Source organism: Melanotaenia boesemani, chromosome 5, assembly GCF_017639745.1.
Source record: "Melanotaenia boesemani isolate fMelBoe1 chromosome 5, fMelBoe1.pri, whole genome shotgun sequence".
Lineage (NCBI taxonomy): Eukaryota > Metazoa > Chordata > Actinopteri > Atheriniformes > Melanotaeniidae > Melanotaenia > Melanotaenia boesemani.
The window spans coordinates 38,584,863-38,607,447 of record NC_055686.1 but is presented as its reverse complement, the minus strand read 5'-3'; the positions used below and the strand labels follow the sequence as shown (position 1 = coordinate 38,607,447).

Below are 22,585 nucleotides of genomic sequence, written 5' to 3'. Positions count from 1 at the left end.
CTGATATTACTGCAGCTGCTATAGATATTTCTTCCTCATGAAGAAAGGCTGCAGGCCCAGGATGGGTGACTGACTTGAAAAAGAGTCAATGCAATCCTTTGGTTTCCTTAGCTAGGCAGTTCTTTTTATGAAGTGGCTTTTATGAACTCATCTGTTGTAAACTGGACTAACGTGGATCGTGTAAATGAATTGTTTAAATTGGTAGGAATTAGACAGCGTCTGTAAAAGTGCCTTAAAAAGACTTTGTTGTGATTCAATGCTGTAACAAAGTTTATTTGAATTTAACTGAATTTAACCAGGCTGATTCTGGCTTTATCTGCAAGGGCCAGCGCTGCAGAGAACGTTGATGTTTTTAAAAAGAGGCTTAAAGCTTTTAACTAAATTTTATTTGATCTTAATTTATTTCACTTCACGTTATTTTATTTTTATTCAACTGTACAACTTCTTATTTATTTATTCATTTACTTAGTTATTCATTCATTCTTAGCTGTTTTTATTGTTTCTTAAGACTGTTTAATTGTAACTCCAGTGTTTTCCTCGTGGGGACCCTCCACGCCGGGGTTTTGCCTGCTCGGTCTGGGGGTTGCTGTCGTGGTGATTGCACCTGTCGGGGTGGCCGGGGCCCGGCACTGCAGCCTTTTGGCTGTGGTGTGGGCCCTGGTCTGTCCGGATGGGGGTGGTTGCTGCTGTTGGACATGGGTGGACTGGCCCCTGGTGTGTGTTTCCTCACAGCAGCATCAAGCTGGATGTTTATCACTTTTAGTATTTTTAATAACATTCAGTTTGACACAGAAGCTCTGTTGTAGACGATGAAAATCAGACAAATGCTGCTTGTTTTGGAAGCACTTTGGGATATAAACATTTTTTCATTGTTTTAGACTTTTTTACAGCACAGCAAAGGTATTAAAATGTCTCTGAGCATCTTTGGGAGGTGAAACAACAAACGCTGTTTCCTCCTGGGAAAAGCGACCCTGATGTTGCCAGGCGGCTGCAGATCCAGCAGCGGAAAGTGACAGAAATCCAGAAGGTCTCTGCCTTGTGGTGGCGGCGTCACAGCACGCCTGTCTGTGACAGCCGATGCTCACCAGGAGGAATGTCGACCCCCACCTTCAGATAAGTTTTGACAGCTGTAATTGAGAGAGAGGGAGGAGGTGGGGGTGAGCTCCTATTTTTATCATACATCCAACCAGGCCTGAGGCAGACAGAGAGAAACCCCTCTCCTCTCTCCAGAAACAGATCACTCCTTCTGGATCTCTCCTTTCTGCCTCCAGAGAAACTTCTGGAGGTCTGACGGTGAGGTTAAGACCAGGAGACGCGACCAGTTTGGAGGAAGACATCTGAACAGGAGCAGATCTACAGACTGCAGAGGGAGGACGGAAGAAACCAGGAACACTATCAGGCCGTCATGGCTCTACTGTGTTACAACAAAGGCTGCGGAGAGAAGTTTGACCCCGACAAGAACAAAGACGGCAAGATCCTACCACCTGTTTCTATTCTTTTCCTTTAACATTCCCCTCCAGACAGTTTGAAGCCATTTGTTAGTTTTATTTCTGTTCACTGGATTAAAGCCTCAGCCTAAAACGAGCAGCCCTAACTGCTTTAAATCTCTTTTTTAACTAGAATTTATTTATCTCTTTTAAAATGACAGCAATCATTATTGACGTGTTGTTTTAACTTTCTATTTAAATGTTTCTAAAGCTTTGAAGCCGCCCACTTTCATTTTGAAGTAGGCACTTGTGACCACGTTTGTGGCGCGTGCTCTGCCTTGAAGTGCAAATCAAATGTAAATTGTGGGTCTAAAATATGCAAATTCATTGTAAACAGATAGAAATATGTATAGTGCAAGTTATAAGAGATGAACTGGAGAACTTTTTGTCATCGGGGACGAGATTTCTGGTGCTAGTTCCATGTTATTATACATGTAAGTGTGTCTCCGTGTGAGAGGGAGTTGCAGCGTTACCAGCCACGTTTTTCTGGAAGGACGACAGCTCCCCTCCAGGAAACGACCCCCATATATGGGACATACACCACCTCCAAAGTGCAATGACGGTGTGAACAGCTGCTGACTGTGTGTGTGTCTATATGTAGACTCACTTTCTTTTTTATCCTGGCAGATTCCTGCCTCTTCCACCCAGGGGTTCCCATCTTCCATGATGCCCTGAAGGTAAGCCGGTCATTCTGTGAAAATTTCATTAGTGTCTCATCTGGAACATGACACTTAATATTTATGTGTGTGTTTGTTTTCAGGGCTGGTCCTGCTGTAGAAAAAGAACAACAGACTTCTCTGAGTTTCTCTCCATCAAGGTAACAGCTCCGGGTCAAACACTGCAGAGTTTGGAGTGTGAGGAGGCAGAGACGAGCTTCCGTAATAAATCAGTGGGAGTGGAAATGACGGGAAAATATGCAGCTCCTTTGATTAAACTTTAATCAAGTGGAAGGAGAAACCAGTAGCATCACATACACTCTTAGCTGCTGCTTTAAGATACCCATATTTAATCTTACATTAATACATACGCATCAAGTATGGCTGTAGATTAGATCTTTGACTCCTTGAGACACAAAAGCTCTAAATTATCATGTGAGAGTCTAATAAGCAACATCTGTGTGAGCTAGCCGAAACATTCATCACTATCAAAACGATCAGTTCAGCAGCCGTTTCAAACAAAAATGAAAGTTTCTTTAATATACTGAATGAATTAATAATTGAATAAGATCATTTCCTCAACGACCCATTTAATTTTTCTAGAAACCAGAATTGTGCATCATATGAACGTTGCTAAGCCAGAACAGGCCCACGGTTCTGCCTCGTGTGACACATCATGACCATCTGAGAGAAACATAAAGATTATTTAAATGCTGTATACACCAAAGCTTGTTTTTCCTAAGTGAATTTGGTGTATGAAAAACACCAGTGACAGGACTTTTCACAAGAACAGCAGTTTTAGCTAGACTGGACTGGACTGGGTTTGACTGGGCTGGACTGGTCTGGACTGGGCTGGACTGGACTGGACTAGGCTGGACTGGACTGGACTGGACTGGACTGGGCTGGACTGGACTGGGCTGGACTGGACTGGACTGGACTGGACTGGACTTGGCTGGACTGGACTGGGCTGGATTAGGCTGGACTGGACTGGGCTGGGCTGGACTGGACTGGACTGGACTGGACTGGACTGGACTGGACTGGGCTGGGCTGGACTGGACTGGGCTGGACTGGACTGGACTGGATTGGGCTGGACTGGACTGGACTAACCTGGACTGGGCTGGGCTGGGCTGGACTGGGCTGGGCTGGACTGGACTGGGCTGGACTGGGCTGGACTGGGCTGGACTGGGCTGGGCTGGGCTGGACTGGGCTGGACTGGACTGGGCTGGGCTGGCCTGGGCTGGACTGGACTGGACTGGGCTGGACTGGACTGGGCTGGACTGGGCTGGACTGGACTGGACTGGGCTGGACTAGGCTGGACTGGACTGGACTGGGCTGGGCTGGACTGGACTGGGCTGGACTGGGCTGGGCTGGGCTGGGCTGGGCTGGACTGGGCTGGACTGGACTGGACTGGGCTGGACTGGACTGGGCTGGGCTGGCCTGGGCTGGACTGGACTGGGCTGGACTGGGCTGGACTGGACTGGGCTGGACTAGGCTGGACTGGACTGGACTGGGCTGGGCTGGACTGGACTGGACTGGGCTGGGCTGGGCTGGGCTGGATTGGACTGGGCTGGGCTGGACTGGATTGGACTGGACTGGGCTGGGCTGGACTGGGCTGGACTGGACTGGACTGGACTGGGCTGGGCTGGACTGGATTGGACTGGGCTGGGCTGGGCTGGCCTGGGCTGGACTGGACTGGACTGGACTGGGCTGGACTGGACTGGACTGGGCTGGACTAGGCTGGACTGGACTGGGCTGGGCTGGGCTGGACTGGGCTGGACTGGACTGGACTGGGCTGGGCTGGACTGGACTGGGCTGGGCTGGACTGGACTGGACTGGGCTGGGCTGGGCTGGATTGGACTGGGCTGGACTAGCCTGGACTGGACTGGACTGGACTGGACTGGACTGGACTGGGCTGGGCTGGACTGGACTGGGTTGGGCTGGGCTGGGCAGGGCTGGATTGGACTGGGCTGGGCTGGGCTGGACTGGATTGGACTGGACTGGGCTGGGCTGGGCTGGACTGGGCTGGACTGGACTGGACTGGACTGGGCTGGGCTGGACTGGATTGGACTGGGCTGGGCTGGGCTGGCCTGGGCTGGACTGGACTGGACTGGACTGGGCTGGACTGGACTGGGCTGGACTGGGCTGGACTGGACTGGACTGGGCTGGACTAGGCTGGACTGGACTGGGCTGGGCTGGGCTGGACTGGGCTGGACTGGACTGGACTGGGCTGGGCTGGGCTGGACTGGACTGGGCTGGGCTGGACTGGACTGGGCTGGGCTGGACTGGATTGGGCTGGGCTGGGCTGGGCTGGGCTGGACTGGACTGGGCTGGGCTGGGCTGGGCTGGACTGGACTGGACTGTGGTTCAGTAAATGGGGGTTAATTAATTGCCTCCACTTCAATAGAAACAGCAGGTTCGGGCTTCCTTTGATGGACTTATTACATCACCACAACTCAAACAATGGAGAAACAATTTAGCTAACGGCTAACTGTTAGCTAACGGCTAACTGTGGAATGCTAGCATGACCCTATGGCTGGATGAAACGTCAAAAAGCATAAGCAGAGCTTTACGGCTATGTACAGTTCATACGCCTGTGTGCTTTATTAGTTTATCATTCTTTCTTTTCTTTCTTTTTTAAACAGCTTGGGTGCAAGCTAATCTTTTGTAGCATCTTGTTACTTAGCATGCTCATAGTGCCGAGGCTACTCGAGTACAGATTAAAGAATTCATGCTCAGTAACGCTTGGTGTGTTGGTCAGACCTTGAACATTTTAATTTAGTTTAGCACTATTTCTGCTATTGGGAAGGGGGGTGAGATGTGTTTTGTTTTTTCTACATATAGAAAAGAAACACACACTCATTTACTAACACACACACTTATACAGTTTCTGTGTTGTCCTTCAGATTTAATCACCAACAACCACAGTTGTATATTCGTTGTATTTTTCAGTTTGTCTTGCTGTAGGTGCTCCAGATGATTGTTTGCTTTGTTTTATGACCGAATCTGTAAGATGTGGTTCTGTTAAGTTTCTGCATGTGCAGCAGCTGGTTGTCTGGTTTTTCTGTTTTGGTTGCTGTTGCTGTTCTTTATCTTTTGTGTCCATTTTTGTCTTCTGTTCAGTCTCCTCCTACTTTTGTTCTCCCTGTCAGGTGCAGCATTCATTTCTAACTCAGCAATAACCAAATAAAAAGAATCAAGAACAATGATTAAGCATCAAGGGGAGCTTAATTTCCAAATATAACTTGCACAAAACAGCAGCCCGACCTTTTTTCTGCTTGCTATGAAGCTGGACAGGACAAGGTAAAACATAATTAATAATTTAGCACTCTTTCAGTTCAAGGTATAAAGATAACTGATGCAAATGTAAACCAATTACACCAAATATAATTTGTCTGAAACTCTTCAATGGCCCAGTTTCACCATTTTGCTACAGATCCTACCCAGCAAAGTGTGTAATACTCAAGAATACCAACAGGTGTAAAACCCACCTGTTGAGTACTCTGCTCAGATCGAGCAGCAATAAAAGTCTGTCCAGCTTACAACAGCAGCACAACAGAACATTAATCTGAACCATAAGACTTTATCCTGAATGCCTGGATGCTGATAGAGCCAGCAGACAACAACAAGATGAGGATGCAGATATTACAGAGTTTTTCTACCCAATTTAAACACAACTTGGCTTTAGATTTACAAACTTACGGTGTGGTTGAGAGACTTCTTCGTTAACATAATACTGTACCGTTTTAGAGCTGCGGCAAAAGAAAAATGAAAGTTTTTCACCCACAAATGTGGGTATACACAAGACTTGTTGCTGAAAACACAGCAGCTTAAAAACAGTTTAAAAATTGTGTTTTTCATCTTCAGCCCCAAAGAGACCTCGTCTTTACTCTTTGAATTTAACACTAAAAAAATACAAGAAGAGGCCTGAATTATTGTTTTACTGTACGGAACCGAAAAGGTTGGATTCTGCAGAATTTATTACATCTTTAAAAATTGTGCAGGAAATATTTTCTCATTTAAAACATAGTTAATATTTGAGCAGGCTTGATTCCCCTCCTCTGCACATGTGAGATCAAGAATCACATCCTAATCTAATGTGATCTGTGATGGTTGGAATGCAGGGCTGCACCCGCGGGCGCCACAGCAATGTGAAGCCCCAGGAGCCTCTGAGGCCAGAGGTGTCGTCAGATAAGGCTGACATCAAACTCACCAACGACCAAGAGATCATCTACCAGGGCCCTAAGTCTGCTGAGAAGCTGCAGAAAGAGAGACCAAGGTATGTTGGTGTGTGTTTGTGTGCAAGTCACAGTTAGCCTTCATTTATATGAGGAAGCTTCATCGTCTAATGTCCGTGGAATAAGTGGAATTTGTCAGTTTGGATATACATTCTTGTTAGTCTGCTGCGTGCAGCCGCTGCTGTGTAGCATTCATTCAGAGAGGTCAGGGTGAGGTTGGCTGCAGCATCGCTGGGATGAATAATGCAGTGAATAACAGCTGCAGGCCGGTACGATGCCTCTCTGTATGATCTGAGCTTTTGTTTTACCCGTTGTGTGTTAACAAAGATGCACGTTTGTGTGTGCACACAGTTCAGATGAGCCCATGACAAAGCTTCCCCACAAAGTGTCCGCTTCGCTGGCTCAGGTGCTGGAAAAACTGGACATCAGCAAGAGAGCTGAGAACGAGAAGAAAGGTCAGTGCTCAGGGTGTTGTTTTTAAACCCGTTCCTGAACACATCTCTGGTGCTTTCACAGCCAAAAAGACTGAATCATCAAATATCTTTCCTCAAAAGATGTGAGGAAGTCTTGTGCAATAGGATTCCTCTTCCTAGCACTTCTGCATGCAGGTCAGAACAACTTGTGCTGCAATTAATCAGAAAAAAATCAGCTTTGTCCTTTACATTAATGTCCAAATTTTCTTTTTTTGGACAAAACTGAGCCAAAAACGTGCTCTTTCCGTCCACGGGGTCAAGCCATCTTAGTGTCTGATCAAAAACCACAGCACTTCGGCCTAAAGAGACCTCAGTCTGAACAGTCATGTGGCATTTCATCCAACTTTTACGTAGTTGAAATTAAACGGACGTCATAATTCTGCACCAGAGGAGGCAGGAAGCATCACAGCATGACATCATGTCTCGTCCATGTATGCAGGTTACTTCAGGGACGTAGAATGTTCATCCTGGAATCTGATGGCAGTCACATCTAAGTTATTAACATATGACATATAATATCAACAACCATGTAAAACATGGGATATCAGATAAAAGTAAAATAAGTACATTAATGCTCCACTACTGAACCTTGCCAGATTTTCCTGCTTTGGTGCCGCGTAGTGACGGCTAGTGCATCATCCGTCTTCTGTCCTGTCTCTTCTCTGAGCTGTCTTCAGCCAGTAAAAGTCAGTCTGATCTTGACTCTTGTCTCATCTCTTGTTCTGTCCCTGTCTCTCTCTCTTTCTTTCCCTCTTTTCCTTCGATGATGTTCTCGAGTTTCTTTGCTGAACCGGTCATGGCGCAGGTTCACACCGACCAGTGTGTTGATATCCAGTTGCTATGCGGTAAAGCGATGCTTTGGGACGGGGGGAAAAGTACAGTTTCTCAGCCTTGGGAAGCTGCAGAAACATACACATTGATGTGTGTGCCATCCAACAGTCAGAAGCACAGAGTTTTCAGCCTGGAAAGTTAAGTAACGTTACTTTAAGACTACAGTGTGACCGTAGCCCGAGGCCAAGAATATCCTTGTGTTTGCATAGGCAACCAGCTCCATCACGAGCATGATTATTCACATACCTGCTTGTCTTCTAAACTTGTTACCCACGGATTTGTAAACAAAGCAATAAACATGGCAACAACAGATCTGGTCAAACTGGTCCCTACACTGGAACCCTGCTGGTTATTCATGTACTGAAGCTTGAGGCTTGGATGTGATTTAAAGATGCTTCAAACACACAAAGCAGCCTTGATAAACACTCATACATGTAATAAAAAGCAAGTATGTTTTCTGCCCTAGTCTGGTCAAATCTGGGTTCGATTATCCCTCTGATATGATGCTAAACTCTTTTTTTTCCTTTAGTTAAATCTGTGAAACCTTTATTCTGTTTGTGATATGCAAAAAGTCCAAATGTGACCAGTCTGAATTTTTTATTTAACTGGACCAGTTCCACAGCCGCTGCAGTAATCTGCAAATAGCAAATAAAATAATATATATTTTTATGCATCATTTTATACATTAAGGACAATGGTCTTGCTGCAAAAAATGTGCATTTTAAATAAACTAATAGAAACATCTCTTCAGGGATCATTGCCGCTCTGTAAAAGTTTTCTAAAAGCACGGCCTTCATATTAATAGATTCTGAGCAATCACAGAAAACTTTTCAGGTTCACTTAAAAATGAAAAAATGACCTGATGAAGGTCCTGCAGTCCCCGTTCACCACTTTACATAATCATCTGTGTTACGTTTTGTATGGGTTTGTGCTTGTTTGTGCACATGGATTCAGGCGAAAGATGTCTGTTTATATAAGTTTGATGCATAATTCAACAGTTTTTTCCTTCTAGTTCGGTTCAGTCCTACAATAAAGCCTTTAATCCATCTTATTATTCCAGTTGGAATTAATTATTCCAACTGGAATAATATGGCCCAGTTTGCAGGTGTCCTTAACTGACTGAACACAGCCAATATGTGTGAATGTAAAAGCTCTGACTCTGGTAAGACTGGAAAGCTGCTAATCTGGACTCTTGTCACATGATTTTAACAGAAAAAACTTCATGTGTGTTCAAACCCAACTTGATGATTTGAGTGTTTGAGCAGCGAAAAAAAGCCTCATCCTCCTTTTTCTTCTGTATTTTTATAGAAAGTCAGGTTGTCATACATGGAACTCGCTGCAAAAACGCTGGTTGCAAAACAGTAAGTGTTTCTTCATCATGAATTTGGGTGTGTGTGAGTGTGTGTGTGAGTATTTAAGTAACACTTGTGCCGAGTCGCCTGTCTGACATCAGCAAAAACCAACAAATTCATCATCTGCACCAGTGGCTGCACACGTGTGTGTTGCTATCTTTGTGAGGACACTAAGAAAATGCAGAGATTAATTTTACATCAAAAACAGAAAAATTATGTCCTTTGACTTTATTCTTGTCAAATATCACTTGCCTATCATTTCTGTTTTTTTTTTTATTATTATTTTTAATTTTTTTTCCTTGTTTTAACGAGATGCAGGAATTTGCTGCTTCTTCACTGCAATCTAGACTAAAATCTTCTGGGAAATGTTGGGTTCGATCATTTATCAAATTATGTGCTAGCCTGACAGCTGGGCTCACCATAAGAGATATTATTAAGTAAATTTCACCAAGTGCACAATTTTATATCTGCACATATGAATCCAACGGGACATCATTCCTTTAGTTCAACCATCAAATAGCTGCTTTAAACAGTCAGACCTGAACAGGCACAGCAGCGTGTGTGTACAGACACACACACACGCTGCTGTGCTTCACAGTAAAACCTCAGCTTTTGTAAAGTTTAATAAGAGCGCCATCTGGTGGACAAACTAAGCAACAACACGTAGCTCTTATAAGCCACAGTTCAGTCTTTGTTCTGCTACTCGACACCGGTTCAGGGAAAACGTGTGATTAACACATGGTTGAGGAGTTTAAATAGTCTTACTTTGAACTTATTATAATATTTTTTTACATGAAACTTTGAACAATGCTATTTATGCCATTTTCCTTTTTAGTAGATACTTATACAACCTTCTACAGAAGGGAGTCCAAACTAAAAGTTAATCTTTATCAAACCCATTAACTGTTTTGGATGCCATGAATCAGTTATTTAAATAAACTGAGTAAAGCTTTTTTTTTTTTTTTAATTTGCTGGACTGACCACCAGCAGAAAACAGCTGGTCCCAAAGCTAGAGACTGCAGGATGGGCTAACCAAAGACTTTGCTGAAGCAAGAACAGGTTCTCAAAGACACCAACTTAAAATCAAGACGCACAGCCTGATTCAGATTAATTGGATCTCTTCAACAGCCTGTTAATGATCCATTAATTTGGGTCATAAATTAATGAGTTATAATTTGATTCAGGTGTGGTGAAGCAGGAAAACATCTAAAACCAGCAGGGCGGCGACCTTTGAGGTCCAGAATTTGCCATCTGTGCTCTAACTGGTGACCTTGTCATGTGACCTGGGACAGTCTTTACTGATCAGATTATCTTTGCACTGTAATCTTTAGCATCCTGCTTCTCTGTGTGTTTAGGTCTACCAAGGCCCAGAGACCGACAAGGAGGTCTGCACCCACCACCCAGGAGCACCCGTCTTCCATGAGGGGTAAGAGGACGTCTTAGCCCTGCAAGTTCCCTCTTGTTTACCCAAAATACAACACAATTACAGCTATTATCGTTATATCCACGACTCTGGCTTCAGACAGTCATTAAAAAAGTTCTACAAATGAAAAATGTAAACAAAACAAAAGTAGAGGCCATTCAAGCAAAGTAGGGAATGTATTATAGCCAAAGTATGAAAGACAAAGATCAGACGGGTTATAAAAGAAGAGTAATTAAAACAAATCTACAGTGTTAGAGAGAGACTTCAGAAGTAAGTGAAAGTGCAAGTAACGTAACACAACTGCCTCCGAGCAAACGTCTCTTTATTTCCACTATCAGGACCTGAAAGAGCAGCAGATGATCAGTATCAGGTTGTTGATTTCCACCCTCTGGATTACATGGCTGTTACCAGCTCTGATCCTCTCTTTGTCTAGATATAAATACTGGAGCTGCTGCTGCATAAAGACAACAGACTTCAATGCTTTCCTGGACCAGAAGGGCTGCACCACAGGGAAACACCGCTGGGTGCCAAAGCAGGTACATGCCCCACCTGAACAAGGCACTCCATCAGTAAATGTTTGGAGACTTCATTAAAAGTTTGCTAAGAAAATTAACACTTTTTACTTCATTTAAAAAAGGGGGGATCTAAGCAAACATGCTTTAGTGTGTTTCCTTGTGACTGTTTACAGGACAAGAAGAAGGTGGCGTGTCGACATGACTGGCACCAAACTGGAAATAATATTGTTGTAACGATTTACGCCAAGAATTCAAACCCTGAATTTTGCAGCATACAGGCCAACCGGACAGTGGTGAGTGATGGGACACCAAGCAAATACTAAATACTGCTGCCAGATAGCTTCTAGAAATAGTTTTAATCGAATAGTTAATGGCTTTATTTTTGGTTAGCTTTTTTTTGTTACAGTCATCGAAATGGTTTGTTGGCAGCAAGTTCTTAAAAGATGGTCACTAATTAAAAACCTACAGGCTACACAAAATTACTCTGAATTTCAGCTAAAAATTTAACTTGAAGCCTTGATTAATGATGTTAGCTTTAGGAAGCTAAAGCTAGTTAAAAGTTAGCAAAAAGTGAAGAGAGACTAAATATGTAGAACCTTCAGATAAAAAGCAAACAAACAAAACAACATACAAGCCTTAAAGCACAGTTACTAATTAAAACTGATGTAATTGTGACATTTAATAAAATTCTTTGTGAAATTGAGCTAAAATTCGAACTTTAGGTTGCGAATAATAAACTTAACTTCAGGAAGCTAAAGTTAGCTTTAAAAATTATAGCAATGTTATTCAGAAAAAGAAGAGTACAAACCATGAAAGAAATGGGTAGTTTAAGTTAATCAAACCTCCTTTTAGTTCCAGTTTACAGTAAAACACAGAGAATTACTTTTCACACAATGCTAAATGATCGCATCACAAACAGAAGCTGTGTATAAGTTAGCTTCATCAATCATTATGCTACCAGGTGTGTTAGCATTTTATTAAGATAAAATAAAAATATTTTATAATGAATATTTTCAGATGACATTATTTTTTAAATGATGTATCATAGAGTTGGATGGACGAAAAAGAGATTAGTTAATCAATTTAACTGGAGAATGAAAAAATATGCTGGCACCATTGCTGATACTGTATGTAGTTGGTTGGTTGGTTTTCATTTATATTTCAAGTAACTTTATTAAGGAGCTTCTAATCAAGAGAGACTTTTTATCGTTCATCATTTGTCTTTTGTCTTTCTCCTCTGTAGCTTTCATGCCAAATACAGTTTGAGAATGATAAGATTTTTAAGCGTGACTTCCACCTCTGGGGGGTGAGTATTATCTCGTATGTTCGTATACAATATTACTGTCCATTTACATTTAGGTTCATTTAAAAGTTGGGTTTCAAGTCTTTAATGTTCTACATAGCATGTTTTAAAAACCTGAAAAGCATCTTCTCTAGCTGTACTTACTAGATATAAGACAACACACACACCCAACAAAGTAGGAGTGTTAATGATTGTTAACTAAGCAAGTCAACACAGATGTGATCTCTTTTTCATCCCTCCAACTCTTTGACAATTTTTGCCATCAGGTGGTCGACGTCAAGCAGAGCTCGGTCCACATGATCCCTTCCAAAGTGGAGGTCACCCTCCGCAAAGCTGACATGGTAGCCTGGGGCAAACTGGAGGACCCAAACTACAAACCTGAGCCAGCGCCTGCAGAGGAAACCATCAATGAAATCACAGAGTCGGACAATCCCGACTGGGACATCGACGACGATGACATCAGTGACTCGGATGAGGAGTGGGCCTACGGCACGCCAGAGAATAGAAAGAAAGGAGATGAGGGCAAAAAGGAGCAGAATAAGGATGAAGACGTGCCAAATTTAAAGAGGAAGGAGGTGGAGGAGGAGATGAAGAGGGCAATGGAGGAGAAGAAGAGGGCAGAGGAGGAGAGGAAAAAGCTGGAAGAGCAAAGGAGGCAAGAAGAAGAAGAAGGATATGAAGACATGCCAGATCTGGAGGATCATGATGCTAATTTGGAGTGACTTGCTTTAGCAAAACAGACCAAAAGAATGAAATAAAACTGAATTTAGAAGCAAAGAAATTTAATAGCTAAAAATCCTTTTTTTTTTTTTTAAGCAAAAGATCCAAATGAAAGTTTGATTCTCTTGAAGTTGTAAACACGTTTGTGAGGAATGTGGGAGCTGGACACGGCTGAATTTATATTTTATTCTTAAACATAAACAGAAGAAATAAACTTTTCTCTATTTGTTTCTACGACTACTTTTCTCTCTGTGTGTACAGTTTATAATTTCATTTAAAGCTGAAAAGAGCATAAAAATAGCTTAATGTGTGATGTGAAACCTTGTTCCCACCTCCAGCAGCTTAAAAACAAAATGATTAAAGCTTCATTTAAAGTTTAATGACTCATCAGAGGATTCTCTGCTACTACAGACTGCAGCTGCAAACCGTTGAACAGTTATTATAGATTATAGATCATCACTCATGCTTACAGTTTGTGTCCACACATTGTTTTCATCATTATAAAACCATTGTGCATTTTTGAGCACAGCCTACACTGTACTACTCACGTTACCACAGCTTTACTACAGCTTTACTACAGCTTTACTACAGCCTAAGAAAGACTGACAAGAACACACAATGTGTAGGGTGATGAGAGAAAAGCCCATCACGCTCCATAACAGAGGAGCAGCTGAAACCTGCGTCCGAAGTCGGGATTTCACCTGAAAGAGCTCATTAGCCTCTTTTAGTAAATTCCCACTCCAGTAGTCATTAAAGGTAAAGTGTGTAAGAACTACTGACATCTAGTGGTAAAAATGGGATAAAAATGACTTTAAATGGCAAGCACAGTTGTAGAATGGACGTTTACGTCAGTGTCCCTCCAGTGCAGCGTTGATCACTACGGGTCACAACTGTGGTCAAAATACTTTAAAGTTGTGTACATGTGCTGTTTTCTTCTATACGCCGTTTGAGGTTTTACTCATCCTAAACGGTGCCTGTCAGTCAAAGCTGCAGTTTGAAAGCTCACGTCACACACAGCTGTTCAGAAACGGTGATAAAAATGTGGTAGAAATATGTGTACCGCAGATATAAATGGCTCATTCTGAGAGAATAAAAACAAGAATTATTTAAATGTAGTTATTAGATACCAATAAAAACCTGTTTTTAGAGATATATTAAAATGTTCTTTCATTGACCTTTTATTTCATTACACTGCACCTTTAAGTAAAAAAAAAGTCTAATTTGCTCTGCAGGGTTGTTTCCATGAAGTAAAAAAATGATCATAAAATAAAATTAAAATACTGTACTAGCAGTATTTTTATGTTTATCTGCATACAGACCATACAGAATACAGACTCTACAAAAAAGTTTGAAATGTTAATTTGGTAATGTTTTTCCCCCTTTAATAATCGGTTGGAAAGCTTGAACGGTCGCCTTTACAATGCAATAGAAAGACTGTGCTTTTGTGGAATGAAAATACAGCTAAACATGGAAGTGTCCCTTAAAAAATCCTTGCAGTCAGGCTGTAGACTATTTAGTTTAGCAACCCAAACATGTGCAAACCCGCTGCAACATTCACCTGTTGGTATGACTGGCATCTAATCGGTTGCTCTGATTTATAAATATTTGGTTTTCTTTTCTTGTGCTGGAAAAAAGTTGGTGAGAAAAATGGCAAAACTGACCTGGCAAAGATGAAAATGACACGACTTACCAGCTGTTTCTGGTCTCAGAAGGAAAAGAAACTTCACTGAAGTGTTCCCAGACACAACTGATCTCAGGTTTCCCCAGAAATGAAATTCTTGTGGGTGTCCATCACAGATGTTTCCTCCTTGAGGTTTGTGTGCAGCTACTTTTTCTACTGATTTCCAACCACTGGCATCCAACAACAAACTCCAGACATCACCATGACTCGTTTATTCATCTGGAACCAGTCAATGGAAACATGTACACTTTCATTTTTAGCTGCTTTGTCAAAAGATTGCTTCAGACTTACAATGCAAATAATGAAAACCCGACTAAATTCAGGTGAGTTTTACAGTTCAGCTTAACTCTTGAGAAAATGAATGAATCCACCTTTCAGCTCTGGCATCCAGGTTTGTGATGAGGACAGTTAGCTAGTTGCTAGTAGCTTAGCGCTCCAGGGCTGGGGGGTGGGGTCGCTCTTGTTTAGGTTAATACTTCTCAATCCCAGCATGCCATTTTTAAAAGAATGCTGAGCAGGAAACAGATGAAAAGCCGATGAGGTTGATCTTATTCTCAGTTCATATAATGTGTATTACTTAGATAGGCTGTGAACAATAATTTCTACTCAGGATAACAAAAAACAGGCCAGTTGGACAACTGATGACGTGATAACTGTTTGTGTGTGTGAGAACTTCACTTCCTGTGCTATAAATGAAGAGAGGGAAGACTCATGGAGAGGAATGAAAGTTCCCAAGACAATGCACAGTGTGCTTGTTTGAAGGGCATTAAATCCCACCTAATAATAACACAGCTTAATTTTTCTTTTTTTCCTGGGAGCTCACAATTAGCCAGATGCTAACCTCCTCTAGTGTTGCCATGTTTATCATCTTGTTTACTCCCTACAAATGTGGGAACTCCATCTCTTCTGGAAACAAGCAAATGTGTGAACAGTTACCAGTGGAAGAGCTAGACTTGTACGCGCTGGGTGGCCGGAGGGTGGGCAAGACTTTATCAGGAGGGGCCTAAAAGGAAATAATTATGTTCCTTTTTCTGACACACACTTTAAAATACACTGCTCTGACAACTGTGGTCACATTAGAGAGACGTGAGAAACAAAACATCTTTTGCATTTATAATCTATAATTCCTCACCAAGAGGAAATAGTTGCATTAAGTTAAAAAAGAAAGACGCACTGAAAGGTGAACTGGTTGCTTTAGGTGCAGAACGTGGAGCTTGATGTGGTAATAGTTCTGGTTTACTGTCTGGTGGTGGTGGACTAGATTATTTTAAAATCAACTTGCAGCCTTGCTAGCCTCCTGTTTGAACTAAACAGATCATGTAGCTCTAGCTTAGCGCAACGTAACTTGGATATTGAGATACTCTGAGCATCTTTATGGTTTATTTTCCACACCGCTCAACGTGAAGGCATCGGGCTAATAGTAGCTCGACAAAAATCTCTTCTAGGAACCTTAAGCCAAATGTCAGTATTTTTAAAGGATGACTGACGATGAAATAACTATTTATTTATTGTTTTTTTTTTTTACCTCAAACTAGTGTCAGTAACTAGTATTAGAGATCTATGTGCCAGTTCCACCCTGGCCACCCCTGTCGCCACCCCTGTCAGTTACATTCAGAACGGAGCCAGTTGAATACACAAATACGAGGTAAAAAACAAACAAACAAAAAACAAGATCTGAGGTGTAGTCTCAAAATGGCATACCTACATTAATGTTTAGCTTAGTCACAATCTGTCCTAAGTCTGGGAACAGAAATATTTGAAGCACACCAACACCTTTACTACTCTGTAAGAGAAAACTGAGATTTAAAAAACTGAAAGCAGCAAGAGCAGCACACAAATATCAACTTGTGACATAAATGAACACAAACTTCACACACTTCGATAATTCATTTAATCTCCAGAGGGTCGCACTGACTTTGTCTTGTTACACACTGCACATTATAACACAATAAAACATCTCGCAATGTACAAGGTCGTGCAACATCTAGTCTGGCTTCCAGCGTCACGTGCACAGTCTCAATGGCTGCTCTGATTAGGAGGAGCACTCACAAATGTTGTCTATTGAATACTGTTGCACAAACATGGTGGAGGGTAGTCTGTGGTTTCCTTTTTAGTTCTTCTGCTGTAAGTTTTCTTCTCAGCTCCAGGTATGTCCTTGGAAGAGTTTCTGTCCCAATTTTTTTTCTTTTTGCAAGCTGAAGGAAAAAAAAGCACGAAATATAGCAAAAGGAGGGCTAAAAGATAAAAACAGGCAACTCTTATCCCAAACTGGCTTTCAAATATTTTTCATTGCCCAACATCTCTGTGGTCGTTATCAATAAGACATATCATACTTCAATCAATAGCAATACATTAAATTCTCTAAAATATTGGCTTAACACAAGATAAACATCTGTTTTGTGTAAACAATGTATTAGCAAATATAAATAACAATAAAGAATTGCAATATGTTGGCTTATAGTTCAAATCATATTTAAATGACTTACATTTTCAATATCGACTGATTCAAGGACTTTTTCATAACATTGCTGCAACAGTGAAATGAACATCATCATTAATTACGAGGACTTAAGCTACTGTGGATGTAATTTAAAAACCACCAATGTAATAAACATTTGTTTTTACAGTTTATATATGTATATATATATATATATATATGTATATATATATATATATATTTATCATTGTTTTTAAGATTGGTTAGATATATTACATTATACCAACACATTTGTCTGTATACATCTGTCATAAATAAAATATATTTGTAATCAAACGAATTTAAAAAAATGCACTCAAATCTTAACACATACACACACGCAAATATCTCTTTTCCTTCCATTAAGTTTGCTTCTTAAAGTGCAAGGCAAGATATAGTAAACTTTGAAATGTATGACAAACAACAACTTTCGCATCTGAAGCATAAAAGCTTGCACACTCACACAACTCTTAAGTCTCAAACCCAAAGAACAGACTTAACACCACTAAAGCCTCAAAGGTGTAGCTGGCACACTATGGACACAGTAGCACAATCCTACCACAGCTAAATATCTACAGCGCCTCACAGTAACTACATCCTATCCAGGGTTAGTTCAGTAAATGTGAAAACTTCCCTTGACATAAACGGGAAGAAGCACAGACACTATGCTAAGTTTACAGTTTTGTTCATGGAAGCAATATTCAGGCTAAAGCAAGAAATAAATTTTAATTAAATTAGTCCATCCTGGGCAAACAACTGTGAATGCTAATTCTTTTTACCGCTTTTATTCTTTTTAAAATGTCACAAATCAGCAGGAGCTGGTCATAAAAAATAGTTTAATATGTAATAAAGATAGTCATGTAGCTACTTAGCTAACCACGTAGAAAATTATCTAGACGTTATGAAATTAAACATGTAGCTACTTAGCTAACCACGTAGAAAATTATCTAGACGTTATGAAATTAAACATGTAGCTACTTAGCTAACCACGTAGTAAATTATCTAGACGTTATGAAATTAAACATGTAGCTACTTAGCTAACCACGTAGTAAATTATCTAGACGTTATGAAATTAAACATGTAGCTACTTAGCTAACCACGTAGTAAATTATCTAGACGTTATGAAATTAAACATGTAGCTAACTAGCTAACTTACTTATTTTAAGCCACGGTTTATCTTTGATCTTTCATATTCTTCTGTGACAATTTCTACATACAGGTTCAATAAATGTATGTTATGACAAAGCGCAAGCAAAACAAAGGGCTTCCTGGTGGGGTACAGATTGGTTTTGCGAATTTTCCAACTCTGTCAACAAGAACTCTCCTAGTTGGGATATAACGTCATTCCCAGTTCCGAGCTCCGACTCAAATCGAACGCACCGTAATTAGCTATGTAGCTGCTTAGCCAAACACATAGCTAACTCTAACTAAACATGTAGGTAATTAACTTAAGATGTTTCAGCTAAAAATTTTGGGTAAAAATTTTAGCGGTTCAGTCAGAATGGAGTTAGCTTTGTCGTGAGTTAGCACAGCTGGTGAAAAAATATAAAGAACAATATGTTTCTTATTATTTATGACATGTTAATATTTAACTTAATCAACACCTTTTGTCCAAAGAAAATCTTTCCAGCTTCTAAAAGTTTTTCTACAATGACTGTAGCATCTCTGTCCAGTGAAGGAGCACTTTTTAATACAAAAAAACAAACAAAGAAAAAATAAACCAATTGATAAACTTAATGAAAGAAATGCATTTTGGCATCGATGTAAGACATATTTTGCTGAAAAAGAAGGTATTACGGCTTTAGTTTTATTTATTTATATTTTTATTTATAATTTGCATGTCTATCTACATGCTTTCTATCTGAGCTGAATGATGATGATGATAGAAATATTCTTTTATTAAGTTTAAATAAGTGAAGTATTTCCTGAAGAAAAAAAAAAAACAACAAAAAAACCCCCCAAAAAACCGAAACAAAACAAAAAACAAAAACAAAAAAAAAATGTGGGTATAATTCTCCTGAATATTATTTAATCCCTATATTTCCAAACTACAGATATGCTTTGGTCCATCTTTGTTCAAAAGCGTTCAGATACTGAACGATGGTTGTGGATTGTAATTTAATGCACTTTTAAAGTTTTTAATTAAAAAGAAAAGAAGGAATAAAGAAAAGATTTTTGGCTTAAGTATTTTGTTGAGTGTAAGCAACAAAATCACAATTAATAAATGCTGATGGTTGGTACAAACAAGCTGAAATTCACTACTTTGAGGCAATTTCCACTGTGAGGCAAAAAGAAGGCTAAGTTTTCATGCAAGAACACACAAAACAGCATCACTGGCTTTTATATGCACGGCCACTCAAGGAGTTTATGAAAGGAGGAAGCAGCAAGACCAGAACGACTTCACAGATAACGACAGGGAAAATAAAATTTACTAATATATATATATATATATATATATATATATATATATATATATATATATATAGATATATATATATATATATATATAGATATATATATATGTACACACTTTTGTAATAATAGCTTTTAACCAGAAACAAGGCAAAAACAAATCACTGATTTCTTATATTAAAGATACAATCATGTAGGTATATCAAAGTAAGCGTAATAAACTGAGAGGCTGTAATGTTTTCTTAATGTGTCCTTGTTGCTTCCTCCGTCTGTAAACACCAAAAACTGCCAAAAACTATCAGAGTTGAGTCATTTCATCTGATACTGCTCCTCAAAATGGTTGTGAAAAATAAAGTGCACAGCGGGTAGAGGTTGCTTTTTTTCTTTTCCTACATAAATCCCATTTTAGAGCTGGGTAATGTACTTCTAAATCCCGCCGGCGGATCATTTCACAAGGCTGAATTCAAGATGAAATGACTCATGTTAAAGGTCATTATTTCTGCAACACGGCTGCATAGACTCGAACCACACAAGTCACATAACAGCCTATTAAGAACCACTTTAGAACCACAATAATAGAACCTTTGTGAAATCATAATGAATATTATCATTATTCACAGGTAATACAAGCACACACAAGTACATTCCTCAGTATATTTTTTGCGACATTTAAAATATTCTCCAGTTCAGTAGATGATAACGCTGAGACGTCTCAGTTTGTTCATTTTGTTGATTTGTTGCCAGTGGAGTTTTCATGGCAGTAGCAACACAAAATAAATATGCAGTCTAAAGGCTATTCAGAAGTTAAAGCAACAAAAACATTAAAATAAGAAAATAAAAAAAAAAATCAAAGACTGTAAAACATATAATAATATGTGTGAAATAGGATGGTTGCACACAGCATGCAAGGAGAGCACCACATAAACACATTTCCTTGTCATGCTGTTGTTCCACACCTTCATGTTTGCCTGTTTGATTTCCGGCTGGCTGCACTCAAAACCAAAAGCACAACGGCAGTGGTGAACAAATGCAGCACAAAGCTGGTTCTCTTCTGAAAAAATTCAATAAAACCAGAAAAAATAAGAAATCCTCCTGCTTGTCAGCAAAGAAGGGCTGATGAAATTTAACAGAGGAAAAAAAGTTTCACTTCGCTTTTTAACGCCTCTGTAAAACCACAGCACCGTGGTTAGAGGGGAAGAAAATGGGAGGGAGGTGCCCCCCAGCTCTGGTTGTCAGGATAATAAAAAAAAAGCACATCACGCAGGACTTCAGTTGACTGAGGAGTCTGCCTCAGCAGCCCCACCTTTGATATCCCAGGTTCCTGCAGGAGAAAAATAAAAATAAATGACAAATATGCTACTTTTTCCTGACGTTTTGCTGTGACTTGTTTCAGGCTCCTAAGGAGGAGGGTTGGAAATGTAAAATTATAAAAACCAATAATCAAAAAAAAGAAAATTCCTCTTGGATTTTTTTAAACTGTGGAGGGCTTTGTCTTATCAATGTTATTCTTCTCTTACAGTGTACATAACAACTGTGCACATGGCCAGAATGCAAATTAGCCTCATTTAGCATAATTTAGCAACCTTTAGTGACTTTTAGGACAGCCACAACCAATTTTCCATACCAAGGATCTGGCAACAATGGAATTTTGTTCCATGTATATAGTACATAAACTGAAAGAAGCTTGTCACTAGTTAGTTGGAATTCAGAGGACAGAACTAAACCAGTTCCTGATGACTGGAGAGGTGTTGAAGGGCCCTTATGTGCCAGAACTTTAGAAATGTACTTTGGCCTTAAACCATTTAGGCTTTATACACCAAGAACAAATAATAAAAAAAAACCATCAGCAAGATGAAGGAATTAATATAACAGCTAAAAGAGATACAAAAAACAGTCATTTTAGGAGAACATCACTTTTTGGACAACGACTTTTCAAAGATCCTTGGTTCTTCTCAAACTAATAACTAACTCAGTGGTTCCCCAGGTTTTTGGTAGCGCCTAATCATAGAGTAAACACTGTCACTAGTAACCAGTGACTTAAGCCTCGTTTCCACCAATGCTTACCAATGGGGCCATTTTAAATGGAGATTAAATAAAAAATAAATAAAATAAAAATATGCTGTTCTAAAGAAGGAGCCATTCATGCTTTGTTTTCATGCCAGGTCACATGGGAAGTGGCTTTTTTTCCAACCAATCAGTGGATTACAGTGTGTCAAGCTCCACCAGATTTGGTTGGATACTACTATTTTTAAGACTCTTACAATCTTGTCAGTCAGCGTGGCCTACAAATAGCAGAAGTCTTATCTACAGTTACTCAGGAGCTAAAGCTAACTAGCAGCAAGATGCCTCCCTTCTCTATAGATGACTATCACAAATTTCTACAGAGGATCAGCATGCTGCAAACAAAGATTCAACAGCTCGAGGTGAATGTGGAAGTGAATGGATTGCATCAACTTTGCCTTTAATAAAAAACAGCAGACAAGATCTTGCTAACACAGAGCTAATTAGCTCTGGACTTCACCTCCCAGATGAAGGAGCTGGGGTCTCATTTATAACCGTTGCGTACGCACAAAATGGGGCCTGAAACTGGCGTACGCCTCTTTTCACGCAAAGGTTGTGATTTATAAAAAACAAACTTGACGTGAAAATGTGCGGTCTTTCACGGCAGCTCTGACCCATGCGTACGCTGGTTTTGGAGGCTGGGGGAATTGGCGACACAGATGGAGAGGTGGGGAATTAACAACACACTGCATCCAGAGTCCTCTTGTGGCAGCGTGGGGTCCTGTCACCATGTCTCCAATTAATTTTGCGCTCTGGCTGTATGACCGCAGATGTGATTTCGGCTCACTGGTCAGCGTGCATGACTTCAACCCGGCAAGAGTTCATAACCCGTCTCCGCTGTCTATGCGTCCTGCTACACTCTTCCACATCTAATTTCCCTAAATATCAAATATTAATAGATAGAGAATAGATATACTTTAAAGTATGAGAAGGATTCATAACAGCAGTGTTATATGCTGC

The 22,585-nt window shown here is 40.4% G+C and overlaps 2 protein-coding genes across 3 annotated transcripts in view; one reads left to right on the top strand and one right to left on the bottom strand.

Annotated features, from left to right (window-relative positions):
* Positions 1 to 794: 794 nt before the first annotated feature.
* Positions 795 to 13,225, top strand: zgc:92429 (uncharacterized protein LOC445063 homolog). Its single transcript, XM_041985120.1, has 11 exons — positions 795 to 1,469; positions 2,115 to 2,164; positions 2,248 to 2,304; positions 6,265 to 6,419; positions 6,730 to 6,833; positions 8,991 to 9,043; positions 10,390 to 10,460; positions 10,891 to 10,993; positions 11,146 to 11,265; positions 12,216 to 12,278; positions 12,542 to 13,225. Exons 1-11 carry the CDS (start codon positions 1,406 to 1,408, stop codon positions 12,995 to 12,997), a joined length of 1,296 nt encoding a protein of 431 aa, XP_041841054.1. The 5' UTR covers positions 795 to 1,405; the 3' UTR covers positions 12,998 to 13,225.
* Positions 13,226 to 19,680: 6,455 nt separating this feature from the next.
* si:dkey-172j4.3 (diacylglycerol kinase delta) overlaps positions 19,681 to 22,585 on the bottom strand; it is a 101,587-nt gene continuing 98,682 nt past the window's right edge. For both annotated transcript variants that reach the window (XM_041985118.1, XM_041985119.1), the window contains one exon: positions 19,681 to 20,885. In XM_041985118.1, the coding sequence (XP_041841052.1) occupies positions 20,833 to 20,885 (53 nt within the window). In that variant the 3' untranslated portion in view covers positions 19,681 to 20,832. The remainder of the gene's footprint in view (positions 20,886 to 22,585) is intronic.

Coding starts and splice junctions, on each gene's coding strand:
- zgc:92429 (XM_041985120.1), top strand. CDS start 1,406: ATGGCTCTACTGTGTTACAACAAAGGCTGCGGAGAGAAGTTTGACCCC. Junction 2,165..2,247: donor TCTTCCATGATGCCCTGAAG/GTAAGCCGGTCA, acceptor GTTTGTTTTCAG/GGCTGGTCCTGCTGTAGAAA. Junction 6,834..8,990: donor AGCTGAGAACGAGAAGAAAG/GTCAGTGCTCAG, acceptor GTATTTTTATAG/AAAGTCAGGTTGTCATACAT.